This window comes from Carassius carassius, chromosome 41, assembly GCF_963082965.1.
Source record: "Carassius carassius chromosome 41, fCarCar2.1, whole genome shotgun sequence".
Lineage (NCBI taxonomy): Eukaryota > Metazoa > Chordata > Actinopteri > Cypriniformes > Cyprinidae > Carassius > Carassius carassius.
In genome coordinates this window covers 24,447,128-24,473,422 of record NC_081795.1, presented here as the reverse complement: position 1 = coordinate 24,473,422, position 26,295 = coordinate 24,447,128, and the positions used below count along the sequence as shown (strand labels likewise).

Sequence of the window (26,295 nt, the reverse complement as noted above, 5' to 3'; positions counted from 1 at the left end):
TAGTACCTTTTGAAATTGTACTGTACCACCCAGTGATAGTAAGGTTATTTATTTATTTTGTGTTTTTGAGAGTTCACTTTTTGCTTTATTTCCTCAATCACACCAAACATATTTCAGCAGTAACAAAATGAATGTTTTGAAAATAAAGCAAGTGAAAATGTCGTTTTTATAATATATATCCTTTATTTCATGTTGATTGACAGTTCTCTAAATTGACTGTTGTTCTACACGCTGGGCAGAGCATTTTCCCATCAACTAATATTTAAGGGAATGTCTCATAAAAAAAGAAAAAAAAAGAAAAAGAAAATGAAAAGAAAAACACAACTCTAAGACCTCTCAAACATCAATGCCAGCAGTACAAAAGAGAGATGACAACATACTACAGTCGATTAAATGGTGACTGTACACTCTATAAATTAAATAAGGCAACATTTTTATAAAGATGACAGACTATTTCAGTATTTAACAGTGAGAGGGTGGACAATATCACCCTGTACAGTTCCATATTTATGAATGGAATGTGTTGTGTGGCACATTAAGCGACATTCTGGAAAATTATGATTCATATCTACCATTTCTTTAAGTCAAATTTCTTTGAAACACTGAGCAGTGTAAGATTATGATAGATACCTCCATTCCATTCAAGCCAAACCTCAATAAATGGCTTTCATCCAGAAAAAACATGAAGATAATCATAATCAATCAGGTATCGGTATTAATCAGAGTCAAAACTCTCTTTCAGGGATCAAAAGGAAATTCTGAATTGACAATTTGCTATTTGAGACTGAAGTTGGAAATAAAGCAGATATATAACACACTTAAATGGTATTCACTGGCTATTTAAAGGCTTTACAACATTTCAAGTTTACATGAGTTCTTTTAACTTGAAATACGTTTAATATACATGTACATCTAATTATGTACATCTTATTCCGTAAGTCTACAGTTAATAATTAAGGCCAAAACCAAATGCCTTTTCGTGGCATGGTCATACTGGCATCTGCCCCATAATCCTCATGGTAACGCCAGCGAAAAGTATTCATGGTGTTTGATAAATACACAAAAGAGAAGCCAAGAGGCGTTCAGTCCGATGTGAATCATTCAAGCAAACAAACATTAAACACTCATTAAAAACTCAACACGGAGTAAAACTTGTGTTGATGGACAACTTGAAGAAAAACTAAGGAGTTAAAGCAATATTTCACGCAAAAATTAAATTTACCTCATCTCAGTCCCAATTTATACCACAAAATAGAAATATACTGTAACTTGACTGTGACTTCTCCCAAATTATAGATGTAAACTCATAATTCACAGAAGAATATTCTCAGTTGTGATATATATATATATATCTCAACCTTTTTTATTTTGTGGCCGAAATAAGCTTTCATACAAACCCGTATGACTTTCTTTAAAAACAAAAACGAAAGATATTTCAAGAAATATTCATGCTGCTCTTTTCCATTCAACTACAGCACATACAATGTTAAAATTTCTTTGAAAACCTTTACCAAATGTGTGCGTCCCAATATATACAGTGATTGTTAACCATTAGAATTTTTAGGGGCGTTACATTTAGCAGTTCACCTCAACCTCAGATGATTAGCGGTCTCAGCCTCGAGCCATGCAGAAATGTGGATGTTTATATGCCAGCTGAGGGAATAAGATGCCAAACACTTACAGATTGAGCTTTTAAAATGGTGCAATTCAACTCTGGTTTAAAAAAAACAAAAGCAATAAACCAACAAAAGGTGAATTTAGCAGCATTCAAAAAACATCAAATGACAAAACCGGCCTACTTTAGGGAAGCAGAAACCTGATTCAAAAGAAAAACTGGCCCAACTCCAACAGCATAAACATTCAGATTAATACATACTTGCAACTGAAAACGCCGGAGAAGGAATCACACACGGCAACAATCCAACCTGAAACAGGTGATTTAAATGATCTAGCATACAATGACGTCTGAAGCAACTCCCTGAAACACAGAAGGCATGCTGGGAGGTTTAGCAGACGATAACAGAATGCTTTTGGGCGAATCTCAAGATATTCCAAGAATGTGACACATTGCAGTCCAACATCAGAGCCTGTTTTTATGATTTTCAAAACATCAAGAAACATTTCTGATTATTATCAAAGATTGAAACAGTTGTGCTGCTTAATATTTTTGTGGCAATTTTGAAATTGGATAATTGACAAAGAATTATATATATACTGTATATATTCATTTCATTTTCATATATTTTTTTCATTATTAATATTTTTTTGATCTCATTACAATCTAATGAAATGTAAAGAATCTGGTGGAATAATGTGCTATTTTTTCATGAAAATAGAGTTGGAAAATTCTTAATAGTTCTACAAACTGACAATTTTATGCAAATAATAATAACCCATTAGCTTTGGAGTGAAATATGACTCAAACATTGGTGAGATTCACCCTTTTAGTGGTTTTCAGAACGTAACATGACAGCACTTCAGCAGAACTGACAAAGATCAGCACGACATGGAGACGGAAAAATACATCCTTCACACACAACTCAACGTCGCAAAACACAGTGGAATTATGGAGTAACTGAAGGCGAAGCGTTCACTTACACAAGGAACAAACCTACAATTGTTCTTTGGCAAAAAGCAGTTTAAAATGAACATTTCATTTCAACTTTGTCAAGACCAAATCATGACACACAGGACGGATGAACAAACAGTGGCTCTCCCTGTCGTTTAATAGCATTTCTTTGAAATCACAATTGGGAAATAGGCTCTCATCCTTGAAAGCTCTTCCTTCCTGTGGGGTCACAGATGTAGTTCAGCACTTCCTGTGAGGTCACTGGGAGAACATGAAGTTTCCTGTGAAGTCATCACAGATGGATCCAAACATTTCCTGTGAGGTCACGGAGAGGCGTTCCCAGCGGCATCACAGTGCTCACATCTTCCAGATCAGAAGACAAGATCAGAATCAGGCCTGTTTTAAATCAAGGTATGAAGCACACAAACACACATGTAAGCGTGGGACCCTTAATGTCTCCCAAGGTCAGTGAACAAATAAATAAAGAGAGTCTGATGTGGCGGTGGAGAAGAGCGGTGGTGGCAGGTGCTCACTTCATCCTCCTGCTTTAAGCCTGACTTCTCAAATAACTCTGAGCACATAAATAAAAAACAGTGCTTGAGAAAGAGCCAGAAAGGCTGGTCTGTGCACGCGGGCTTGTGTCTGGGGGGCGGGAGACGGTCCTACCACACCTCGCAGCGGTGGCCTGAGTTCATGGGGGAGCCCAGAGGACACTGGAAGTGCTCTGTGAAGTCGGGCGAGTTGGACAGAGTGCCGATTACACGGTATTTGGGAGGGCTGTGAGGGTCCGTCATCAGGCCCTCGTGAGCGCTTTCTGGAGTTCGGACTGAACACCACACCTACGAAGAAGAGCCATAGGAATGCATGTTTGAGGTTTTCATATGATTTCACAGACATAGCTTTGATTTGCATTGCGTTTATAAAAAAAAAAAAAAAAACATATATAGAAACATTGGTAACATCACAAAATTTATAATTAGCAGACACTTTTATCCAAAGCTACTTACAGTGCATTCAGGCTAGGAATTTTTTGTTTGTTTGTTTTTTTACCAGTATGTGGGTTCCCTGGGAATTGAACCCACAACCTTTTGCACCGCAAATGCAATGCTGTACCCCTGAGCCACAGGAACATATGAGGCTGTATATGATTTACAGCATATTATTAGTTAATATGAATTCTAATTAATTTAATAATATGACTTAAAATAATTGTATAAGTGTAGACAAATACAAGATTACATTAATAAAATGAAATTATATTTAAAACAATTAAATGTAAATACATTTAATTTTAATAAAATGTTACACTAATATATTAAATTAAATAAGCCAATTTGAACATTAAACAAATTAACCAAGACAATTGTTTATTAAGTAATAATACTCAGTATTAATTTCTACATATCTTAATATATTAACATATATTATATATGTTATATAGCATTAATATATTAACATAACTCTTATAAATTATAGACATTATAATTTACTCCACAATTACTGTATATTAACTATTTTTTTATTTATCTTTTTTTAGAAGTCTCTTTTGCTCACTTTATTTGATAAAGAATACAGTAAAAATGCCAATATTGTGAAATTTTAAATATTTTAAATATGGAATTTAAATAATTAATTTCTGTGATGCAAAGCAGAAATAAATTTAATATGCTCATTTTTTGCTTAACAATGTTACTGTTTTTACTTTATTTTTCATAAACTAAAATTTTCAGCCCTGGTACAAAAAAAAGATAATTATTTCAAAAACAGTCCAAAAAAATCTGAATTATCCCAAGCTTTTTAACAGTAGTGTACACACACACACACACACACACACACACACACAAACACAAACTATACTTATTTTATAATTTATACATATTTATATGACATATTAAAAACATGTCCTCAGTTCATAATACCTACACCATGTTAATCTATGTTACTGTATCGAACCGTGTTGTAGAAAGTACTATTTTGTTATAAAAAAAATCATATTTTTAATTTGTTTTAAGCAAATGCATTTCTGATTCTATTACCATATCACACAGTGACTGACAGGTTAATACTTAATCTCACAGAATCTTTTTTATTTATTTATTTATTTATTTTTACAGTTACACAGTCGATGTTTCATGTCATAAATGTAACTATTATAGCAAACATGTTTCTTTATTGTGTGTCTTTTCATACCTGAGCAAAACCTACGAAGAAGAGCTGGTCGTTTGTCAGATTGACAGCTGGGAGTCTCTTCTCTTCACCGTTCTTCTGCACCCATGAGCGATACGCCTGCAAAACAAACAGAAATCTCCAAATAAGTCTGTATTAAAAAGAAAAAAAAAATTATAGTGATTTATATTATATATATTCTTCTAAGAATATTCAAGAAGAAATTTCCTATGGGATGCTTTTATAAAATGTAACGTGCTTCTCTAATGGCTTTGAATATACATCCACTCTGACGGTGGACATCCACTCCCAGGCCTTTCATTTCAATTATTAAATATGAGTGCCTGTACAAACCTCTAAAAATATTTTTTTTAAGGCTAGCATACAGTCAAGTGTAGGAAATGATTGGGGGCTTAATGTCTGCATCATTTCCACACCTTTCTTTACATATGAGCAAAAACAGCTAAAACCCAAAAGCTGAAATGCGACCTACGTGATAGGCAGCTTTCAGGCCGCCGTTGTCTGCGATGTTTTCTCCCAGCGTCTGTTTGCCGTTGATGTGCTCTCCGTTGATGGTGTACTGAGTGTACTGATCGATCATGCACTCGGTGCGGTTCTTAAATGCGTCCACCGAGGAGTTCTGCCACCACGGCCGAAGGTTTCCATCTTTGTCATACTCTCTGCCTGTGGAACAGAATTAAAGGTGTTATATAATGAAGTACTGAATTCTTCTCAACCGGTCAAAATACAACAGCCTATAAACTTTCAGGACTCAAAAAAGACTGAACTGAAATCAAGCAACTAGTGTACTATCAAGTATAACTGGACATCATGGGAAGACTTCTAACCTTGGTCATCGAAGGCATGTGTTAACTCATGTCCCATCACCACTCCAATGCCACCAAAGTTTAAAGCTCTGTGAGACAAACCAAAACATCTCAGTTATGGAAGAAAAACAATTTTCTTTATAACTCTTTTAGCCATGTCTGCTCACTTGGGGTGATCCTGGGCGTAGAAGGGGGCCTGTAAGATGCCGGCGGGGAAGACGATCCCGTTCTTGGTGGGCATGTAGTATGCGTTCACCGTGGGTGGAGTCATGCTCCATCTACAGCACACAGAAATCAGCCGTCAGCTCACAGTATGTCTCACATGCTTCGCTCTTAACACACACTCTTACACTCACTGGTCTCTGTTGGGCGGCTTGCGCAGCTGGTCTGCCATCACCCGTGCTGAGAAGTTATAGAAGTTGATCATATTCTGGAAGAAGTTGTCTTCTGTAACCTCGTACTACAAGAAAATCACATCACATTGCCTGTTAGCTGGGATATTTTGAATATTAATCAAGTAAATAAAAGTATTTAACAAATCAATCAATCAATTTATAATCTAATCCAATCTAATATAAACATCTTGGCATGATTTTAATCTTATGCTCACCCAGGCTGCATTTATTTAACCAAATAATATTATTACAATTCATAATAACTGTTTTGCATGTGAATATATTTTCAAATGTCGTTTATTCCTATAATGCAAAGCTGAATTTTAGCATCATTAAATGATCCTTTAGAAATCATTCTAACATGCTGATTTGCTGCTCAAGAAACATTTACTATTATCAAAATATTACGGAGCATGACATGCAAGAAAAAATAAATCGTGCGCACAGTTTGTTATTTTGTTCCCTCGATTTGCTAATTCGTTTCCTCGATTTGCCAATTCTTTCACTCGATTCGCTAATTCGTTCCCGCGATTCGCTAATTTGTTCCCTCGATTTGTTCCCTCGATTCGCTAATTCGTTCCCTCGATTTGTTCCCTCGATTCGCTAATTCGTTCCCTCGATTTCCTAATTCGTTCCCTCGATTCGCTAATCCATTCCCTCGATTCGCTAATCCATTCCCTCGATTTGTTCCCTCGATTTCCTAATCTGTTCCCTCGATTCGCTAATCCATTCCCTCGATTTGTTCCCTCGATTTCCTAATCCGTTCCCTCGATTCGCTAATCCATTCCCTCGATTTGTTCCCTCGATTTCCTAATCCGTTCCCTCGATTCGCTAATCCATTCCCTCGATTTCCTAATCCGTTCCCTCGATTCGCTAATCCATTCCCTCGATTTGTTCCCTCGATTTCCTAATCTGTTCCCTCGATTCGCTAATCCATTCCCTCGATTTGTTCCCTCGATTTCCTAATCCGTTCCCTCGATTCGCTAATCCATTCCCTCGATTTGTTCCCTCGATTTCCTAATCCGTTCCCTCGATTCGCTAATCCATTCCCTCGATTTCCTAATCCGTTCCCTCGATTCGCTAATCCATTCCCTCGATTCGCTAATCCGCTAATCCGATGGTCCTGTAAATATATATATATATATATATATATATATAAAATTACTAGTTTACTGCATAATTCTTATTATTTTAAATATTTTAAATATTATAAATAGTTTGAACTTCAGTCACACTGAAAATCATTTAAGTCTGGAGATAAAAGTTTTAGGAATCTAAAATGTAAAACAAAAGATATTTCCAAACTCACCCCATCATACACATCATCAAGCTCTTTGGAGTCCAGAATGAAGTCTGGAAATCCGATCATGTCATAGATGGCATCGGCCTAGAGCCAGAAAAGACACATTATCCTGATTTTTTTCGGCAAGCTCTGCAAAGTGTTTACAGTTAAGCTGTTTTTGCAGTCTTGAATCCAAGACAAATCCAATTTTGGGTTATCCAGTCATGCTGCTTTCTCTGTCATTCTCCCTCTCCCTCACCTTGTCCTTGGCAGCTTGTCGGGTCTGTTCATCCATCCATTTCAAATCATCCAGCGCGTCTTTGAAAGCTGTGCGGATTTCATTGATCATCCCCTCCGCCTGCGTTATGACAGAAAGACGGATTGAGAACTGTGTCATTGACTCTGCTGCCACATGGGGGCAAACACACGCCAGCAATGAGAGTATGAAGTAAACACGAGGACATGAGCTTGTTTACTTTAAACATGACATATGGCTTTACGTGACTCACTATTTCTTTGCTCTGTTTGTCGAAAGTGGCTTTGACGAAAAGAGCACCCAATGCAAAACCGAGAGTGTCATCTGTGTTCCCAATGCACGTCTGCCAGCGTGGAGTGCAGGACTGAATATGAAACAGACATATTGACAAATTACATGCAGATGAACTTAGTTGGCAACCTGAAACAAGCATAAAAACACAGAATGGGCGCCAGATTTTTTATGTGATTATGTCAATTAAAAACCTGTTCAACACATCACTAATTGTTCTGCATACATACTGATTGAATACACAAATTGTGCAAAACAAATAAAAACAGTCTGGACTCTCTCTTTAATGGAAATGTTCACATCATTTTGAAAATCTGAATGTTTTTTTTTTATTCTATCAAAATGTACTCACCCTCATGTCCCTTATAAAAATGCCTAATTGTCCACTTGTAGTGTACTTGAAATCTTAAAAGTATGTTCTAAACGCTGTACTTTCAGATTATATAATATTGATGAAAAAAAGGCCACTTTAAGTGCACTTAGCCATGTTTTTTTTTTTTACATTTAAAGTACAGTTTAGCTGACTAATATACTAAAGCACATATCAAGTATTTGATTGTAATTTAACTCTACTGTGTTATTTGATATTACATTTACATTTAAAAGGCTGTGTAAAATGTACTAAATTGCAACAACCATATTTAAATAGATCACTACGGAAATACATCTAAAAGATCTTTCTTAAGTGGGTCATCAATTTGAATATGCATTAACGCAAATGAGAATTGGAGAGGTGAGGAAAAAAAGATTTTCACTGAATAATTAATGACTGAAATGTCTGTTCATCACACAAAGCATGTGATATAATATTTTGTGTGGAACTGTTTTTGGCGTTGTAAGGAGCTTTTTCAGTCCCCATTCACTTCCATTATATTTCCATTACATTATATTGTTCCATTAAACAGTCAATAGGGTTTGAAACAACATGAAGGTGAGTAAATAAATGAGAACAGAATTATCACTTTGGTGTGAACCATTTCTTCGACACACACCTTCTTCGTGCCGTAGAGGCTCTCCAGCAGCTTGTCCTGAGCATTCTCAAAGCGCTGGTCCAGACTGGACGCTCCTTTCTGAACCAGATTCCAGATCATGTAATTATTCAAAAGACTGGGGAAGAAAGAGAGAGAATGCATCCACATATCTAAAAAAGGGCCCATTTATTCATTTCTATTCATTTATTTACACAGGTAAAGAGAGAGACTGTAACAATACTCAGAGACAGTGATTGAGAGAGGGGCTGTTCTTAGCACTGAATCTTCTGATACACAATCTAAACAGACACTCTCAGAGGGGACGTCCTCTTCCTGAACTCTGATTCGCTGTAACCCCTGAGACAGTCGTACCTGTGGTCCGTCTTGTTGATGAGATCCGACACCTGTTGCAGGTATTCTTTAGCGTAGACCACCACAGGCTCCGTGTCGTTCAGCTCCAGCGGTGACAGGACGAAGTTCAGATAATCCAACCATTCAACTGCTGGAGACAACATCTATGACCAAAAACAAACGGCATACTGAATATTTCCATCTTAATGTACTGATTAATTGTAAAACAATGTTGGGCTGTTAAGTGAGAACCGCCCCCAACCACTACTGACTCCTACTGGTGTGGATCCAGCATTATAATAACATTTTCGATTATTATAATGAGCCAAAATACATACATATCTAATAGGGGTGTAACGGTTCACAATATTCATGGTTCGGTTCGATACAATACACTGGTGTCACGGTTCGGTACGGTTCGGTACATTTTAGATACAGCAAAAAGAAAAAATTAGCAGATAAAAATTCCTTGATTTTTATAAAAATGTTTTATTTAACAAAGTATGTTTTTTTTTACATTGAACAGTGATGGAGCTATTCTTTACCCATCTTCTATGGTGTTTTCTTAGCAGCATACTGTATAAAACAAAAACAGCTCCTTATAAAAAAAAATGAAAATGTTATATTAGTTATGAACAAATACAAAGATGTAACTTTTTATATGGAACTCTATAACTCTTTATATTGAGTGTGTTTTTACTCAATTGGTTCTCTATAGGGCTTATGTTTTTTGGAACAAAGCAGGAATTACGGTCTGTCTGAAATGAGCTCGTGAAGGAATATTGTAACGGGGCTAAATTACATTAAGCATGTTCTTAAAACCTACGTTTTCCACTACAGCACAGTTACTCATTGCGCGGCTCGTCAAGCTATAACTGGCGGCTCGCATAGTAGCTTACAGTATCACACTGCCACTTGCCTGCAGAGCATGTGAGGCGGGAGCGAGCGGGAAGCGAGCGGGTGGATCTTGGACAGAGCGCAGAGCGGCAATTTCAAAAGGACGGTGGACGGAGCGTCGCTCAATTTCGCTCTGCTCACACCACGAGTCTGAAGCATGCTCATTCAAGCCTGACCCTGAATCCATTAGTCTTGCACAGTCATCAACAGTAGACTATTTTCAAGCAAAACTCAGCTCAATAATGGAGTTCAAAAAGTAAAATGAGAATTCATACAGGTGTAGCCTATCAATATAAGTCGCTCCGGAGTAGCCTATAAGGCGCATCAGTCAAAAAATGCGCCATGAAGAAGAAAAAACATATAGGCCTAGCCTCGCACTGGACTATAAGTCGCATTTATTTAGAAATGTATAAAAATAAAATAATTAAAAAAAATCTTATGGATGGGACAGTTCTCCGTTACGGACGTGAGCGCTCTGACAGCGGCACTAAGACTGCTTTAAAACTTTCACTGAGACCTCAAACAGAAAGCACAAAGCCTGTCTTTAAATTTGATTTCGTTTTGTATTAATTGTATCTTAATTTTAATCAAGGTTTCATCAACCAATTGTCTGGATTTAATAAGAAGTAAATAGAAAATAGATAACCACGATACGAAGGAGCCGGTGTGAACCTGGAGTTTGTCTCATGAATGAACCGAAACTCAGCGTATAGCCTACTTGCCTCACAGACCTGACAAATAGGCTATATATAAAGCTTGAAATGTCTACTTTTAAACAAAACAATTCAAAACGAAAGAAAACAGACTGCTCTCCCTCCCGTATGAAATGTGCATTTCTCTCAGGCGCGTTCACTACTGTGAAGATCACGAGTCAGCATCTTTCTAGCCGACAGACATAAAAAAAAAATTAAATGTCTTCTGCTATATTTTACATATTCATAATCATTAATTTTGCCGGTTCGTTGTGACAGCTTTTAGGTGCCCTTAAATGTTACATGAATGCATCAGCACTGAAAACATAGAGATTTTTTTTTCTTTTGGGGGCATTTTGTTTGACATGCACGCCAGCTTTCGCTCATCCCACTATTAAAGTAAATCTGGTCTTAAACGAAAATGTATTGGCCGTGTTATTTCTTTTTTGTGGGATGTCCAATTTATATGTAGAAATGCACATTTGCAAAGGTGACTTAGTATGTTGTCGTAAAAGTGGCTCGCCTTTTGATTTTGCTCTGCCAATGTGGCTCTTGTGAAAAAAATAGTGAGGATCACTGCACTACAGAGTAAGGCGCTCGCTCACTCAGTACGCGCTGAAGGCTCGTTGCAAAATGGCTTATGCGTTTAACAGACCAGAAATAGAAGATCCTCCAATAACCAACAGGTCTGGTGTTTGGGTGCACTTTGGATTCCCTGTTAAACGCATTGGCCATTTTGCAACGCGCCTTCAGCGTGTATTACTGAGTGAGCAAGCGCCTGACTGAGTAGCCTAACATAAACATATAAGTTGGTGTTTTTTTCTTCTTCGGGGGTGTCAGGGGCGTTGCCTGTTACGTCGTTTGGGTTATTGGGCTACCTTGTTGAACGCATATCATTATATTTCACATTTTTTTTTATTTTCCAAATATAATTAATTAGTCCAACGAACCGTTCAGTCCATAATGCGTACCGCGTACCGAACCGAAAGCCTCGTACCGAACGGTTCAATACGAATACGCGTATCGTTACACCCCTAATATCTAATTAAAACTTTACATCTTACAATTAAAACTTTATATGTTGCAATGTTACTTTATTTCTCACAATATGACTATGACTAATATATGTCTTTATGTGCAATTGCAACTATATTTTTCCTTATTGTCACTTTATATTTAGCAATGTGACTTTATTTGTTGTAAATGTGGCTTTATAAAAGACAGTGTAACTTTGTAGCTCACAATATGACTTTAAATCTCATAACTGGGACTTTATTTCTCACAGTGTGAGTTTATTTCTTGCAGTGTTGCTCCAAATGTCACAATTGTGACTTTATATACGGTAAAGTGACTATTTCTTCACTGAAAAAAAATGTATGTAGAAACAAATTTCACAAATAATTACAAACAAATGGCAAGTAACATGTTGAATTAAACATGACATTTTTAAAGTAGAAAGACTTAAACAGTATTTTCTTGTAAAACATACTACAGTAAAAAAACGCAACTTTAATTGTCACTTTATATCTCACAATTGTATTGTTTTTTATTTTGCAATGTGTGATATTTCGCAGTCTGACCTTATTTTTGTTTATAACTCACAATGTGACTATCTTCTTTCACAAGGTGAGTTTATATCTTGCAGTGTCACTCACTATAGCAAATTATCACAGAAAGAGTTCACATTTTTTTGCCACACTTTGTGACTTGCATTTTATATTTTATCTTACAATTGAAACTTTATATCTCAAAAGATGCCTTTAAATCAATCATGATTATTTTACTTTACAGTAAAACCTTCTATGACTGGGGTCCAATAATCAAGTGGATAGCATTTGCAAAGGGGCAATGCACTTTAATAAATCTTTTTGTAGGTAGTGTTCCTTTTTAATTCTAATCAATTTAGATTTTTCCATAACCTTGGCTGTGAGAGCTGTCTCGATACTTTCCCTTAATGATTTCTCTTTCAGCCTTGAAAAGGACACAGAGTGCGCGTTCAGATTCGCTCTCACATAAAATGCTCAACTAATCAGCAGACTAAAGCCAAGAAGTTGCATGTTTTCATTCCTAAATCCTGGATGCAGTTCTAGCCGCTCTGCCCAGCACAGACCTCCATCATACACAGCTGAACGCCTCTCAGCACACAGCCCTCATCTCCACTGTGGATTTCTAGTTGATGAAAACAGATTAGCTGACTGAACTGGACTGTTTTCTCTCTCTTATGGATATGAGAAGCTGTGTTGTTTTTTTAATAAACCTGAACCCCTGCATGAAGATGGGCAAAATAAGAAATGACTGATGCAAGTCTTGGCTACAAAAACAATTCAATAATAAATAAATTCAGGCAGACAAACACCCTTAAAGCTAATGTATGTATTTTTTTTCTGTTAAGGGCAGTCAGACTCAATAACAGTCACTGTATAATGTAGGAAACCGCAGATAAATGTACATAATCAGTTGCATGAATGTGCCAAAGCAATCGCCACTTGTTCAAAAGAATAAGAAACTGCTTTTATGATGTGTATAAATGGCTAGATGTTGTGCAGGTTGCATACATAGTTTTGAGAATTTCATTTCTGATTTGAGAAATGCACCAAAGCGACTGTGAAAAGCTGTAAATGTTTTGTGCAGCTAAATTAACATCATCAATCATTCTGTAAGTTTACCACAAGCTGTTTCAAATCTTACTTGAACTGATCGGAGACGCATCTTAGGACAATCTAGTTTGTGGAAAAGCATCCATTTATCAGTAAATGATGGAAACAATTTCACATGAATCTTTGTGTAAAGGGATCTTTTCACATATGAGATAAAGTGTGGGGAAAGTTGTTTATTACAGAATGTGTGTTCCAGCACACTGTGTTGCAGTTAAAGAACTAAAATCTGTGTTTTTTGTGTGAGCGAGGGGAGTAAAGAGCCCTGTTATAAATAAATGTTACCCACACAGATCGTAGAACCTGAAAATGACATGTCAGTGTGATATTTCGTTTTCTTATAATAAAAAAGAACTCGGCGTGTTAAGTCAAATGTAGAAATTGTCACGGGAGTCACCACACATCTGAGCTGCACAGCTGCCAGAGAAAGACAAGTATAATGTATAATGTGTTGTGATTCAGCATCAAGGCAGTGGAACCTCCACCTTAACAACTCACTGTACAGTTGCTCAGCAACAGTTGCCACGGAAATCACAGGAGCCTTCATAAAACAATAGTTTCCTGAACACTGGTGCGCATAGAAATTAAATGATGGAAAAATGGCAGGAGACAGAAGAATGAATACTGAATGAATCTAGAATGAATCTGGAGAGAAAGATGAAAGAAAAAAAGAGAATTGGATGTGTCTGAGCCAAGATGAGGAGGAGACAAACACAGATGGATGGATGGATAGATAGATTAATGTAAGGACCGAAATACACAGAATTGATTGTTTGATTGATTGATGTCTGATTGATTGATTGATGTCTGATTGCTTGCTTGATTGATTGATTGCTCGATTGGTTGATTGATTGATGGGTTGATTGATTGATTGATGTCTGATTGGTTGCTTGCTTGATTGATTGATTGATTGATTGATTGCTCGATTGAGTGATTGATGGGTTGATTGATTGATTGGTTGATTGATTGATGTGTTGTCCTCGTCTTATTTCATAAAGTGTGAACACAGACTCACAGCACTGTATATTCTTCATCAACTCTCTCTTCTCGTACCTCGTACAAACACCTTTAATAAGCAATCTGTGTGAAACACACTCATTATAATGATAAAATTATTCAAACTAATGATCCCAAATGTTCAGTTCAGAACTTCTGAGCCTAATCAACACACTTTCAAGTGTTTACTGCAGCATTTCTCCAAACTCAGTGAACCCCTTACGAGGCCGCACACACACACACACACACACACACCTGCAGATCAGCTATGGTTATCTTGTGGTAGATCTTCTCTTCGTCCCGCCGCTCATCCTGAGGCACTGTGATGTTAGCCAGCACAGTCTCGAAGTCCAAAATCTGCTGCATCTGAACTCGAGTGGAATTCTTATCTCCTCCCAACAACAATCCCAACTCGACCATGTAATCCAGGTAAGCCTTCAATACCTAAACACACACACACACACCAGCACAGACAGCATTAGACATGCACTGCTCGCTGGGAAAGACTCAAAGCTCTTGACATTCCAGTGTAAACTGAGACTTTAAGTTCTGCTTCATCCTACCTTCTCATTGGTCTTATTGAGGTAATAATCTCGGGATGGGAGGAAGAGTCCTGATTGGTCAACCTGAGGAAACAGGAAGTTTACACAGGTGAACAAACACCAGAGACAAGGTAAATACGAAAAAATACAATCAAACAAACACTTCCAGCAGAGTTTGGTAAATTCAATACAGTGAGTAAATGTACCTGAATTACATTACTGCTGGAGTTTTTGGGATCAACGCTGACACCGACAGTGAAGAAGGGCTGAGCTCTGTAAGGTCCTGAAACTATCTTTAAAACGTCCAGAAAGTTGTCTTTGTCCCAGGGCTCTGTGATATTCCATCCTCCTATCTACACACACAAAGACAAAAATCAGTTCTAGCAACATGTCCAAGGTAGTACTTAAGTATCTACTGTACTGATTCACTTGTTGTAGACTTATAATGTAACCAAAACTGACACTATTTATATTATTTGTATCTATTTCTTGTTATTCTATCCACCAAATGAGTAAATGTTAAACCAAGGCCCGGAGATATTTAAAATGTGGGGGCAACAACTGCCCACATAAAATGAGCAGATCTCCAGTATTACAGGATGGTATTTTAGAGTGTTTATTTTACAGTTCATAATCAATGTCCCTCTAAGCTGTGCACATGCACAGTCCTGCACTTCTTAGGTCATGACCGCGCAGAAGAATAAAATGCCGCGCACAGGACACACGCAAAAAAACTGTCCCCTAAATAGTTGGGAAAGCCATTTGATTGAATTCTAGTAAATGGAAACAATTGCAATGCTCATGCAAACCACTACAGAGTTTGTGCTAAAAATGCTAAAAGCATTTAGTTATGGAAGTGTGAAAAAGGCGAAAGATTGAAGAAGCCGACACCTCATGAAAGCCAATTAAATCTGTCTCACCTCTGAGAATAAACCTATTCTCAGTCTCTTCAACACTACTCGCTCTGTCACTGTGATCCCGATGACACGAGATGACAGAAAGAGCGATAGAATGACAAAGACAGAAGAGAAGAGTAGCGTTTGTGTTCAAAAGGCAGCTCATCAGAGACACTATAGATTTTAGTTTCTCCATCTTCCCCACCATACCTCTTTTTTTTTTTTTATTTAACCTTTATTTAACCAGAAAAGTCCCATTAAGATTAAAAACCTCTTTTTCAAGGGAGTCCTGTCCAAGAGGCAACAACATTTACACAATTATAAACATACAAAGGAACATTAAAATAACACAGGTTATGAAAAACAATTGCACATTATTGAGGCAGTCTCCATTGCTTTCAGCTTAGTTTTAAAAGTGTTTAAGGACAAGAGCTCAGTCAGTTTCCAGTCCTTCTGCAGCATATTCCAAGCAAAAGGAGCCGAGTGGACAAAGGCTTTCTTCCCCAACTCAGTGCGGGCAACAGGAACAGAGAGCAACAGCTGATCATTTGATCGCAGGTAGTAAGAGTCAACACTTCTCTGAGTGATTAAAGTACAAATGTATGGAGGCAGTAATCCAAGCATAGCTTTGAAAATAAAAGTGTACCAATGCCCCTGCCTCCTAGTGGCCATAGAGGGCCATCCCACTCGTGAGTACAATTCACAGTGATGTGTCATGGCTCTACAGTTGGTAATTAACCTCAAAGAAGCATGATAAACTGTGTCCACCATTTGAAGACATGAAGAAGAAGCATTCATATAAAAAAGATCGCCATAATCTAGCACAGTAAAAAAGTTGCAGTGACAAGGTGCTTTTTTACTTCAAAAGAAAAACACAATTTATTACGGAAGAAAAACCCCAGTTTAAGTTTTAATTTCTTGACAAGTTGTTCTACGTGTGGTTTAAAAGTGAGGGAGTTATCACTCAAGACACCAAGGTATTTATATTCATGAACCACCTCTATAATATTCCCTTCAAGAGTAGACAGTACTGGAACAGTCTGAGGTACCATTGTAAAATTTGAAAACAACATTAGCTTAGTTTTGTCAGCATTAAGGACTAATTTTAACTGAAGAAATGAATGCTGGACAGCAACAAAGGCTTTCTGCAGGGTTTCAATTGCCTGAGCAAGGGATGATCCATAGCAGCAAATGACTGTATCATCAGCATAAAAATGCATATTAGCATCAGAAACATTTTGACCCAAATAATTGATATACAAGATAAATAAGAGGGGCCCCAAAACTGACCCCTTTGGCACCCCCTTGGACAACAATAAAATCAGTACAGAGTCCCTCATATTTAATGCATTGAGTCCTGTTATTCAAATAAATTGATGACCATGCAACTGCATGCTCTGACAATCCTGAGCAAATTAATCTGTTCTTTAAAACAGCATGGTCAACAGTGTCAAAAGCTTTTGACAGATCTAAAAAAAGTGAAGCACAGAACTGTTTCTTATCAAGTGCCACAATAATATCATTTATCACCTTCATAGTAGCGGTGATAGTACTGTGCTTTTTTCTGAAGCCTGATTGAAATTTAGAGAGGATGCCATTTGAATACAGGGACGCTTTCAGCTGATCACAAACAAGAGATTCCAGAATTTTCGATAAAACACATAAATTTGATATTGGCCTATAATTAGACATAACTGCTGGATCACCTCCTTTTAATAAAGGTAAGACAAAAGCTGATTTCCAAATTTCTTTGGTTTTGACTGAAAGATTAAAAAGAATTGAAAGTGGCTCTGCTATAAAATTTGCTGCCAACTTTAAAAAGTAAGGCTCCATCATGTCTGGTCCAGGGGGTTTTCTGTGATCCAATGTTTTTAGAGCCTTATGCACTTCAAGGACAGAAAAGGTGCAAATTTAAAAGGGTCTCCAGAAAACATTGGGGATGCTATGCAAGGATTCATCAAGGAAGATCCATCAGGGAAGGCAGTATCAAACAAGGAACCAGATAATATAAAGTGTTCATTAAAACAATTCAAGACTTCACTTCTATCATAAACTGGGACTGAATCTTTAAAAACAAATGTATGAAGAACCTGAGACATTTTATTCACAGAAAGAGACTTAATTACTTTCCAGAATTTATGTGGATCATTGAGGTTATCAGTGGTAACACAAAAAGTATTCAGATTTTGCCTTTTTTATAAGAGAAGTGCATTTATTTCTAAACAGACCAATCAATGGAAGAATCTGTTTTTCTTGCCTTTACCCATGCTCTGTTACGCTCATGTATGGTATCTGCCAGTTCTTGTGAAAACCAGGGATTTTCTCGCCCCTTCACTCTGCATTTCCTTAAAGGTGCATGTTTGTTTACAATTTGCATACAACTTTCCTTAAAAAATGTCAGAGCTATCTCTACATCTGGTAGTAACCCTATGTTTTCCCATTTCACCATTGATAAATCATGATGAAAAGCTTGTTCATTAAAACCTCTTACAAACAATGCGTGGTTTACATTTTGGAATTTTAGTATTTCGACAGGCAGCAACTACACAGTGATCACTCAAATCATTACAGAAGACACCCAGAGAAGAGAACTTATGAGGCACATTTGTTAAAATCAAATCAATCAAAGTAGACTTTTCTGGATTCTTAAGATTAGGTCTGGTGGGTAGATGGACTAACTGGGTAAGATTAATAGAGTCACAAAACCTTTTAAATTCATCAGAACTTGAATTTAGATAGTCCCAGTTCAAATCACCTGCCATAAGTAGTTTGGTGTAACTCAATTTAGCCAAAAGATCCTTTATTGAATATAGTGCCGCTTTTGAAGCTGAAGGAGGCCTGTAACACCCAACAACAGCAATAGAAAGGGACTTTGCTATTTCTACATTCAAGGCCAAAAACTCCATTTGTTTGCAAATTGATTGGGACAAAACAATAGAGGTATTAAATCTTGATTTAACGTAAATAGCAACACCACCACCCTTTTTTGGTCTATCAGTACGATAAACATTGTACCCAAATATGTTAATGTCTTCATTATTAATAGATTTGCTTAACCAAGTTTCAGAAATTATACCAACATCCGCACCTGTTGATTTAACCCAAATTCTGCATGTCCATCTTTGGTAGTAAACTACGCACATTAAGATGAACATATTTGAGACCAGACAAAGATTTAAAATCAGAGGGAGTCTGGGGGCACTGCCGCTCAGGGCCAGGGTTTGGTTGCACATTTCCAGACAAAAGTAGAAGTAAGACAATCAACAATCTTTGTTTCACATTTGATTTTGACTCATTTCTTTGATATGTAGAAGCAAGGCAAATTCCTTCATTTAGTGAACAAGTGAGATAGTTATACAAAGCAAAAATGCATTGAAGTTTAGGTAGGTCTCTGGGCAGAGCTGGCAAAAAGTTTATGTCACGATCCAATTGAATCTGTAGTTGCTTTGGTTTTATAAATGGTATAGAGCAAGTGCCTCTGTAACAAACATTTTTCAAATTGAGGTGACTGTCCGAAGCTCTCCCCCAATGTGTCCAGGAACAGTTGCTCACTCCAAGATCCCAAATGTCAAATAGGCATATAAGAATAGTAAATAGGGCCATTATCCTAAACCTTTAGCACTAAGAAAAGTGAATAGCACAGACCTCAGTTTGGGATACTCAGATACTCCAGGCTGGTTAGTTGCAAGAGCTGCAGCAGGCTAAGGCTAAGGCTCAGGCTCAGGCTCAGGCTCAGGCTCAGGCCTGTTAGCCCTAGGGGATGTAATCTTCCAATTTCAGGAACATCCACAATCCACATATCTCAAATAATCCATAAAATACTGACTGCCGTGTTCAAAGGGATAATAAAATGTAATAAAATCCTTTAAAAACATCAAAACAGAGACAAATATCTAACAAACAAAGGACCTAACAAACAAACAAAGGACATGCTGCCATCTTGGATTGTGGGCGGGATTGTCTCGGAATCTCGAAGAAGATTCCGACACAGTCTAAGGAAGCGGTTCTCAATTCCAGTCAATTCCACTTTTAAACCTAGCAGGAGGCAACTGTGTGTGGGGAGGCAGTAAATTAGGAAGATGAAGTGCTATTTGACATCACTACTTTGTGTCTGTAACACGGATTAATCTTTCAGGTCTGTGCCGAGGGTTAGTTTCAGAGCTTTTTTTTTCAAAATGGCTGATTCAGAGAGATAGAAGTGCATGAAAACCTCTCTGAAGGATGTCTACATCATTTCAAGGCTCGTTGATTTCAAAACGAGAGGAATTGACAGTATCGGAGCAATTTGAGGCAAATTGTCTTGCTCAGCTCAGATAAAAGGGTCTATTTTTAGGAGTCGCACAGAAAAGCAATCAAATAAAATTAAACAGGCATCAAATTAAATCAAATGGTCATTAGACAAAATTGGTGTTTTTGTAAATCAATAGGAAACACTGAATGTTTACAATTTTACAGAAATGTACTGAGTTTGTACCGTTTATCCTCCACACTACAGGGGGCGACGCAGAAACACTCACCTTTTCAATCAAGTCGATGAGTGGTTGGGCTCCAAGCTCTTCTATTCGCTGTTCATTAAGACAGGAAAGGTAGTAGGACTGTGTCTTCCTCTCTGCTTCACTGCTTGAGTTAAAAGTGCCATTTTCTACAGGAAAATAGGAAAGTTGCATTACAAAATGGTTTTCATAAGTACATTTCATAAGTTAAAGTTTTAAAGAGGTCATATTATGCCCTTTTTAGAAAATGTAATAAAAAGTCTCAGGTGTCTCCAGAATGTGTCTATAAAATTTCAGCTCAAAATACACCACAGAACATAAATGACTCAATGCCGTAAATACACCTATCTTGGGTGGAAGCAAAATCATGCTGTTTTCGTTTGTCTCTCTTTAAATGCAAATGAACTGCTGCTGCTGAGTATTTACAGCTCAACAACAAACAAAACATATCTTCTCTATTGTGAAAATGTGAATTGTGAGACAAACTCAGAATTGCAAGATATAGGACTCACTATATTTTTATACACAAAACTATTTTTCCCGCCACAAAAAAAGGGTAATTGGAACTTTTTATCACACAATTTAGACTTTTCTTCTCAGATTTCGGAGTTTACATCTTGCAGTTCTGTTTATATCTCACAATACTGACTTCATATATTCCAATTCTGAAAAACATTCAGAGGTGGAAACAAGCTTCCATACAATGCTCCTTTGATCACTGTATGCTTTCATCAAAATGTTCTTCAAAATTTTGGGTCTGAAACAAAATTAGGGTGAGTAAAAATGACGATTTTCATATTCTTTTAATGCTTGGATGCTAAAGCAAAACTGTCCCTCACAGAAATAAAAGACAGGACATGAAGTATGAGAGACAGGAAACAAAATCATCACATAGATAAAGGGGAAGCTTAGAGCGCCATCACTAGGGTAAAACAAACATGACAGCAGGGAGAACAACTTGCACAGGGTCATTACACAGGATCATGAAACAGCTAACAGAGTTTCTCCAGCTGCCTGTCAAGCTGACACAATGGTGCGCTCTGATTGGCTCCCATCATGACGCATGGCATTATGGTACGTAAACATTGGCAATTCAGTGCAGGTAAAATGTGTCCAAACTGGAAAAACTGCAACAAAGGGCCCTGCCATCCATCTTTCTTAATGTCACGTCCATGAGAGCTGCCCTCGTGTAACAAAAAAATGAGGAAACACAGATGCCGTTGGCAAGCCAAACAAGCAGGGTGGTTTTCATTCTCAATAACCTCTGCCATCAGTCGCAGTCAAAACACTGTGTGCCACAGCTGACAGGCAGAGGGGAGAATCACTGCCACTGCCATGCTAACTCCATTCACATGAGAAATGGCTAAATTAAGTGGAAGGTGCCAGAACAGGTGATTGACAGCACTGGGTGCAAATCGGAATCAACAGAGAAACAACCAGTGAGGGCCAACCTGTAAGTACACCATGCATGCTGACTTCCTGAGGAGTGCAAATACTATTTGGTTTACATGACATACTGTGAACACTACGTTTACCTACATTTTTTTGAAAACTCCAAAAATGCTGCTATACATACTATTCTTGGGGAAGTCGTGGCCTACTGGTTAGAGAGTTTGACTCCTAACCCTAGGGTTGTGGGTTCGAATCTCGGGCTGGCAATACCACGACTGAGGTGCCCTTGAGCAAGGCACCGAACCCCCAACTGCTCCCCGGCCGCCGCAGTATAAATGATGCCCACTGCTCCGGGTGTGTGTTCACAGTGTGTGTGTGTGTGTGTGTGTGTGCACTTTGGATGGGTTAAATGCAGAGCACGAATTCTGAGTATGGGTCACCATACTTGGCTAAAAGTCACGTCACTTTCAATGCAGTTTTCACACTAGTGGCGCCAACAACTTTTCACACAAATTGATTACAGGCGTAGACTTGATGTTTTGTGCAATCCCTTGTACAATACTATGTTATGACCTCAAAACACTTTTACCATTTTACCACACTGTTAACCATCTGCATATGTCTGGCTTTTCTGACACTGTAAACTTGCTCTGTAGCGCACCCGGTCCAGCATTTCATTTGTGATGTGGAGCACTCGGGTACGAGAGTCATTAAATGAGCTCAAAGACTTGTAGACGCAAGCTAAAATGGCACAGTTGCTTCAGCAAATGCATTTTTCTTCACTGTTTTGCAGAAATGTCATTATCCCTTTATCTTTGAAAAGATTTAGAATAGAATTTTCAAAGTGACTGTTTAATGTAATTCAATGTTTTGGGGGAGTTACACCATGTGACATGAATGATCTCTCATGACTTTGCTGACAACCATTTTGTAAAACTTAAAATCTTGACAAAATTACTTCACTGCTTTTTCATCACAGAATTTGAATTCAATTTGCAATAGTAAATGTAAATGCTGCAATTTCATTTTGTGTGTTTATAGTGAAACAGAAAAGATACAGTACACTTTAACTTCACACATCTCAAGAAAAGAGGAACACACAGGGGTTTGAACAAACAGATAAAGGCACACAAATGATGAGTCACAAATACCCACACACCTACCCACTCTTAAACATAATTATGCTCGTCATTATGACCTTTGATTTGTGCTTTTAGTTGTTGTCATGGCAATATACCTCGCACATCTTTGGAGAAGGAATAATTCAATCTCCTGCTTGTGTTTTACACACATCTGAGTTGTGCAAAAGAGAGATGTTATAATTAATCTACAATATGACCATTCAAGCAAACAATCTGCAAATCCCTAAACCAGCTCTTAGTTTCACATTCCCCTCTGTTCATGCTCATTTGTCTTTTCCGCTGTATTTTCTCCTCCTAACAGTGCAATTACATTAAGAAACAAGAGGCAGAAATATTCAAGTAATAAATTCTCAGAGGAACAGTGGCAGTCCAATTACTGATCAGCGGGTCTAGTCTAGAGAGAGGACACACGGTGAGAGAGAAATGGGCTTTGGCACGACTTACTGCTCATCTATCACAATTCAGAGCGGATCTCATTCCATTTTCCAGAATTTTCTTGTGTTTGTTTGTGTTTGCCTCATGTGCAAAAGGTGACAGTCAGCTCAGTGCATTGGCACAAAGCGCTCATTTGTCTTTTCAGAGAGGCTCTGTGTGAGAGCAAAGCACGCTGCACTGCTTTGCAAATGCACACGCTTACAAACTTAAAATCTGACTTCATGAATCTAAAACTTTTGTTTTTGTTTAAAGAATAATGTACGCTCAATTTGTTGTATCATCTATCCTTTGCTTCTTTTCATTTTAGTCACTGAACTATTCATGTCTTTTGGGCTGTTTAAAAAAGTAGCAAAACCTCTATTGGTTGACACATTTCGCCCATTACACTGTACACAATGGAGTCCATATTTGAATATGCAGATATTATTTCACCATATTAAATTAACAAAAAATAATAATAATTCACAGTGGATCCAAAATAATTTCAAAAGCTTACAATCTAGTGCGTTCATATTTCATCCCTTCACTCCTCCTCAACATTTTCTTCCTTTCTGTTTTTATATACTCTCTCTCTCTCTCTCTCTCTCTCTCTCTCTCTGAAAGAAGTCATTAGGGAACATTCTTCATTTGCAGTTCACTAGAGCGTTACTTTCACCTGCTGCACACACACTCAACCAATCACTCCAAGAAGCCCAATCCACAAAAGATGGATGATTTATCTGAGAGTAATATGAGATCAAAAATGTCCATGTAGAGCACGTGTTATTAAATGTGCAGAAGGGTGAGAGAACAGTGTGGTGTGATTGGATGAAGACGGCTGTGGGGGTGATGCAACACACAGAGAGTCAATGTGATGGAGTGTCATTAGGGCAAAACGGCTGCAGGGACCCCAGTGTGAGAGCGCATTCATTAGACAGAGAGAGATTGATCAAAGCCACCACATTACAGCTTATTAAATAAAACAGGCAGAGTCAAACAGACCAACAATTAGAGAGAGGAATGAAGCAATGCGTTCGAACGCAAAAGAGACTACATTAGCATTTCCTGTAGGGAATGCTAGAACCTGCAAGGCAGCAAATAAATAAACAGAGTTCAATTAATAATAAACATTGGCAAGATTTTTTTTTTTTTTGAAAAATGAAAATCTGCATCCTGATATACAGCGAGGGAAGGAGAAGGATAGTGAAATTGATGAGATTCCTATGCTTGACTTTCCATTATTTAGCATTGCTTGCTAAGGCAAGCATCATTATAGCTATTTATTATACCGTATTTTTTGGACTATAAGTCGCACCTGAGTATAAGTCGCATCAGTCCAAAAATACGTCACGATGCTGCTCAGTGCAGGATACAGGAGCAGTGAGCAGCATAGAGCGCCCTCTGGTGGCTGTAGACGGTAAAGTGTTTTCTCTTGGTTTAATTTCTCTTAGTTCATTTCTCTTGGTTCATGTCAAATTAATTTTGATAAATAAGTCGCACCTGACTATAAGTCGCAGGACCAGCCAAACTATGAAAAAAAGTGCGACTTATAGTCCGGAAAATACGGTACTTACAAAACTTTAGCATGTAATGAATGTTGAGTCTACTTGAAATGGCATGGCTTGTTAAGATGAGGTGCTATTCTATACCTACAGGATGCAGTTTGCTTGGTGGATTACAAATGGGTAAAAATCGCAAACCTCCTAATAATGCCTAACCCTGAAAACTACTCTTAGCAACCAGGTTGGTAACCATAAAGAACAGCACATCACCCATTTAATAACACCCTGGCAATCATCAAAACTGCATAGCATCAAACTAACAATGCCTATGCAACTGTCATCAAGAATTATGTAGCAACTACCTAGCATCACCTTGGCAATCCCATAAATACCCTTGCAAATTACCTAGTAGCACCCTGGCAACCACTCAAAACAATATACTTGCAGCTTACAACACCCTGACAACTACCCAGAATATCCTAGCAACCATTTAGCAATATCCTGGCAACCATTAAGAACACCATAGCAACAACAGAACCACCTAGCATCACTCTACAAGTGTCAAAGTCAATGGCATCATCACTTCAAGTTTGAATGTTAGTGTCACTGGACGTTTTTGAAACTCTAATCTTACATTGCCTTTAAAAATATATCTGATAAAAAACAAAACTTGCAAGCACAATACTGTAAATCCATGAGAGGCTGACTAATGGAGGCTTGTATGGTCAAAGAAAGCCATTGTCCCTTATCGAACAAAGAGACAGGGATAGATGCTCTCCGAGAAAACAAGTAATCAGCTCACACAGAGCAGAATCAATGAAGTTTCTGAGTGGATCTACAAAAACAACCCTAGTACAGAGAACTGAAGTGTAAGACTCTTCAAAATGCATGAAGGCAGCAGTTTTTTATTGGAAAATCAAATAAATCATTTAGAAGTATTTCTAAATATATACTGTTTTGTGAACACTGAATGAGATTTACTGGGCAAATCCCATCCTACAAAAAGGACAAGCATGTGTGTGTGTGTGCGTGTGTGTGTGTGTGTGTGTGTGTGTGTTTTCCAGGCACTTACCCAGCAGGTGTTTGAGCACAGCCTGGTTCTGGTCCCAGATGCTGTTAAATGTGCTCCAGCGGGACCGGCCATCTGGCAGGGGGTTTTTGCGGACCCATCCTCCACAGGCGTACTGGTAAAAATCCTGACATGGGTCAGTGGAGCGGTCCAGAGCTTCCACGATCTTACTGGCCACAGTTACACATGCTTCTGTTAGACAGATACTACGGACGGGATCTGGCGATTAAAGACAACAGGAAATAGTATTTTCAATGCATTAAACCACACAACCTTGATCAGCGAACCACACTGTATTACTTTTTTACTGACGCACTTGAACGTATTACTTGTTAAAGTGAATCATGATGATGAATGGCCATTTGTATTGAATTCACCCAGTTAGCTATTTGTTAGATACACTCTCTGTGGTCTAAGAAGAAAGAAGCTCATGCAAGCTTGAAACAACGGCCAATCAAATATATATATATATATATATATATATATATATATATATAT

At 37.7% G+C, this 26,295-nt stretch overlaps 1 protein-coding gene across 1 annotated transcript in view; it reads right to left on the bottom strand.

Annotated features, from left to right (window-relative positions):
* Positions 1–162: 162 nt before the first annotated feature.
* ece2b (endothelin converting enzyme 2b) overlaps positions 163–26,295 on the bottom strand; it is a 53,407-nt gene continuing 27,274 nt past the window's right edge. Inside the window, exons 5-20 of the mRNA XM_059533594.1 lie at positions 25,801–26,016; positions 20,303–20,427; positions 15,096–15,242; positions 14,911–14,973; positions 14,603–14,791; positions 9,130–9,272; positions 8,779–8,893; positions 7,749–7,859; positions 7,499–7,597; positions 7,267–7,344; positions 5,919–6,022; positions 5,730–5,840; positions 5,584–5,651; positions 5,229–5,419; positions 4,760–4,855; positions 163–3,408 (exon numbers count right to left, since the gene is read on the bottom strand). Coding sequence (XP_059389577.1) covers positions 3,232–3,408; positions 4,760–4,855; positions 5,229–5,419; positions 5,584–5,651; positions 5,730–5,840; positions 5,919–6,022; positions 7,267–7,344; positions 7,499–7,597; positions 7,749–7,859; positions 8,779–8,893; positions 9,130–9,272; positions 14,603–14,791; positions 14,911–14,973; positions 15,096–15,242; positions 20,303–20,427; positions 25,801–26,016 — 2,033 coding nt within the window. The 3' untranslated portion in view covers positions 163–3,231. The remainder of the gene's footprint in view (positions 3,409–4,759; positions 4,856–5,228; positions 5,420–5,583; positions 5,652–5,729; positions 5,841–5,918; positions 6,023–7,266; positions 7,345–7,498; positions 7,598–7,748; positions 7,860–8,778; positions 8,894–9,129; positions 9,273–14,602; positions 14,792–14,910; positions 14,974–15,095; positions 15,243–20,302; positions 20,428–25,800; positions 26,017–26,295) is intronic.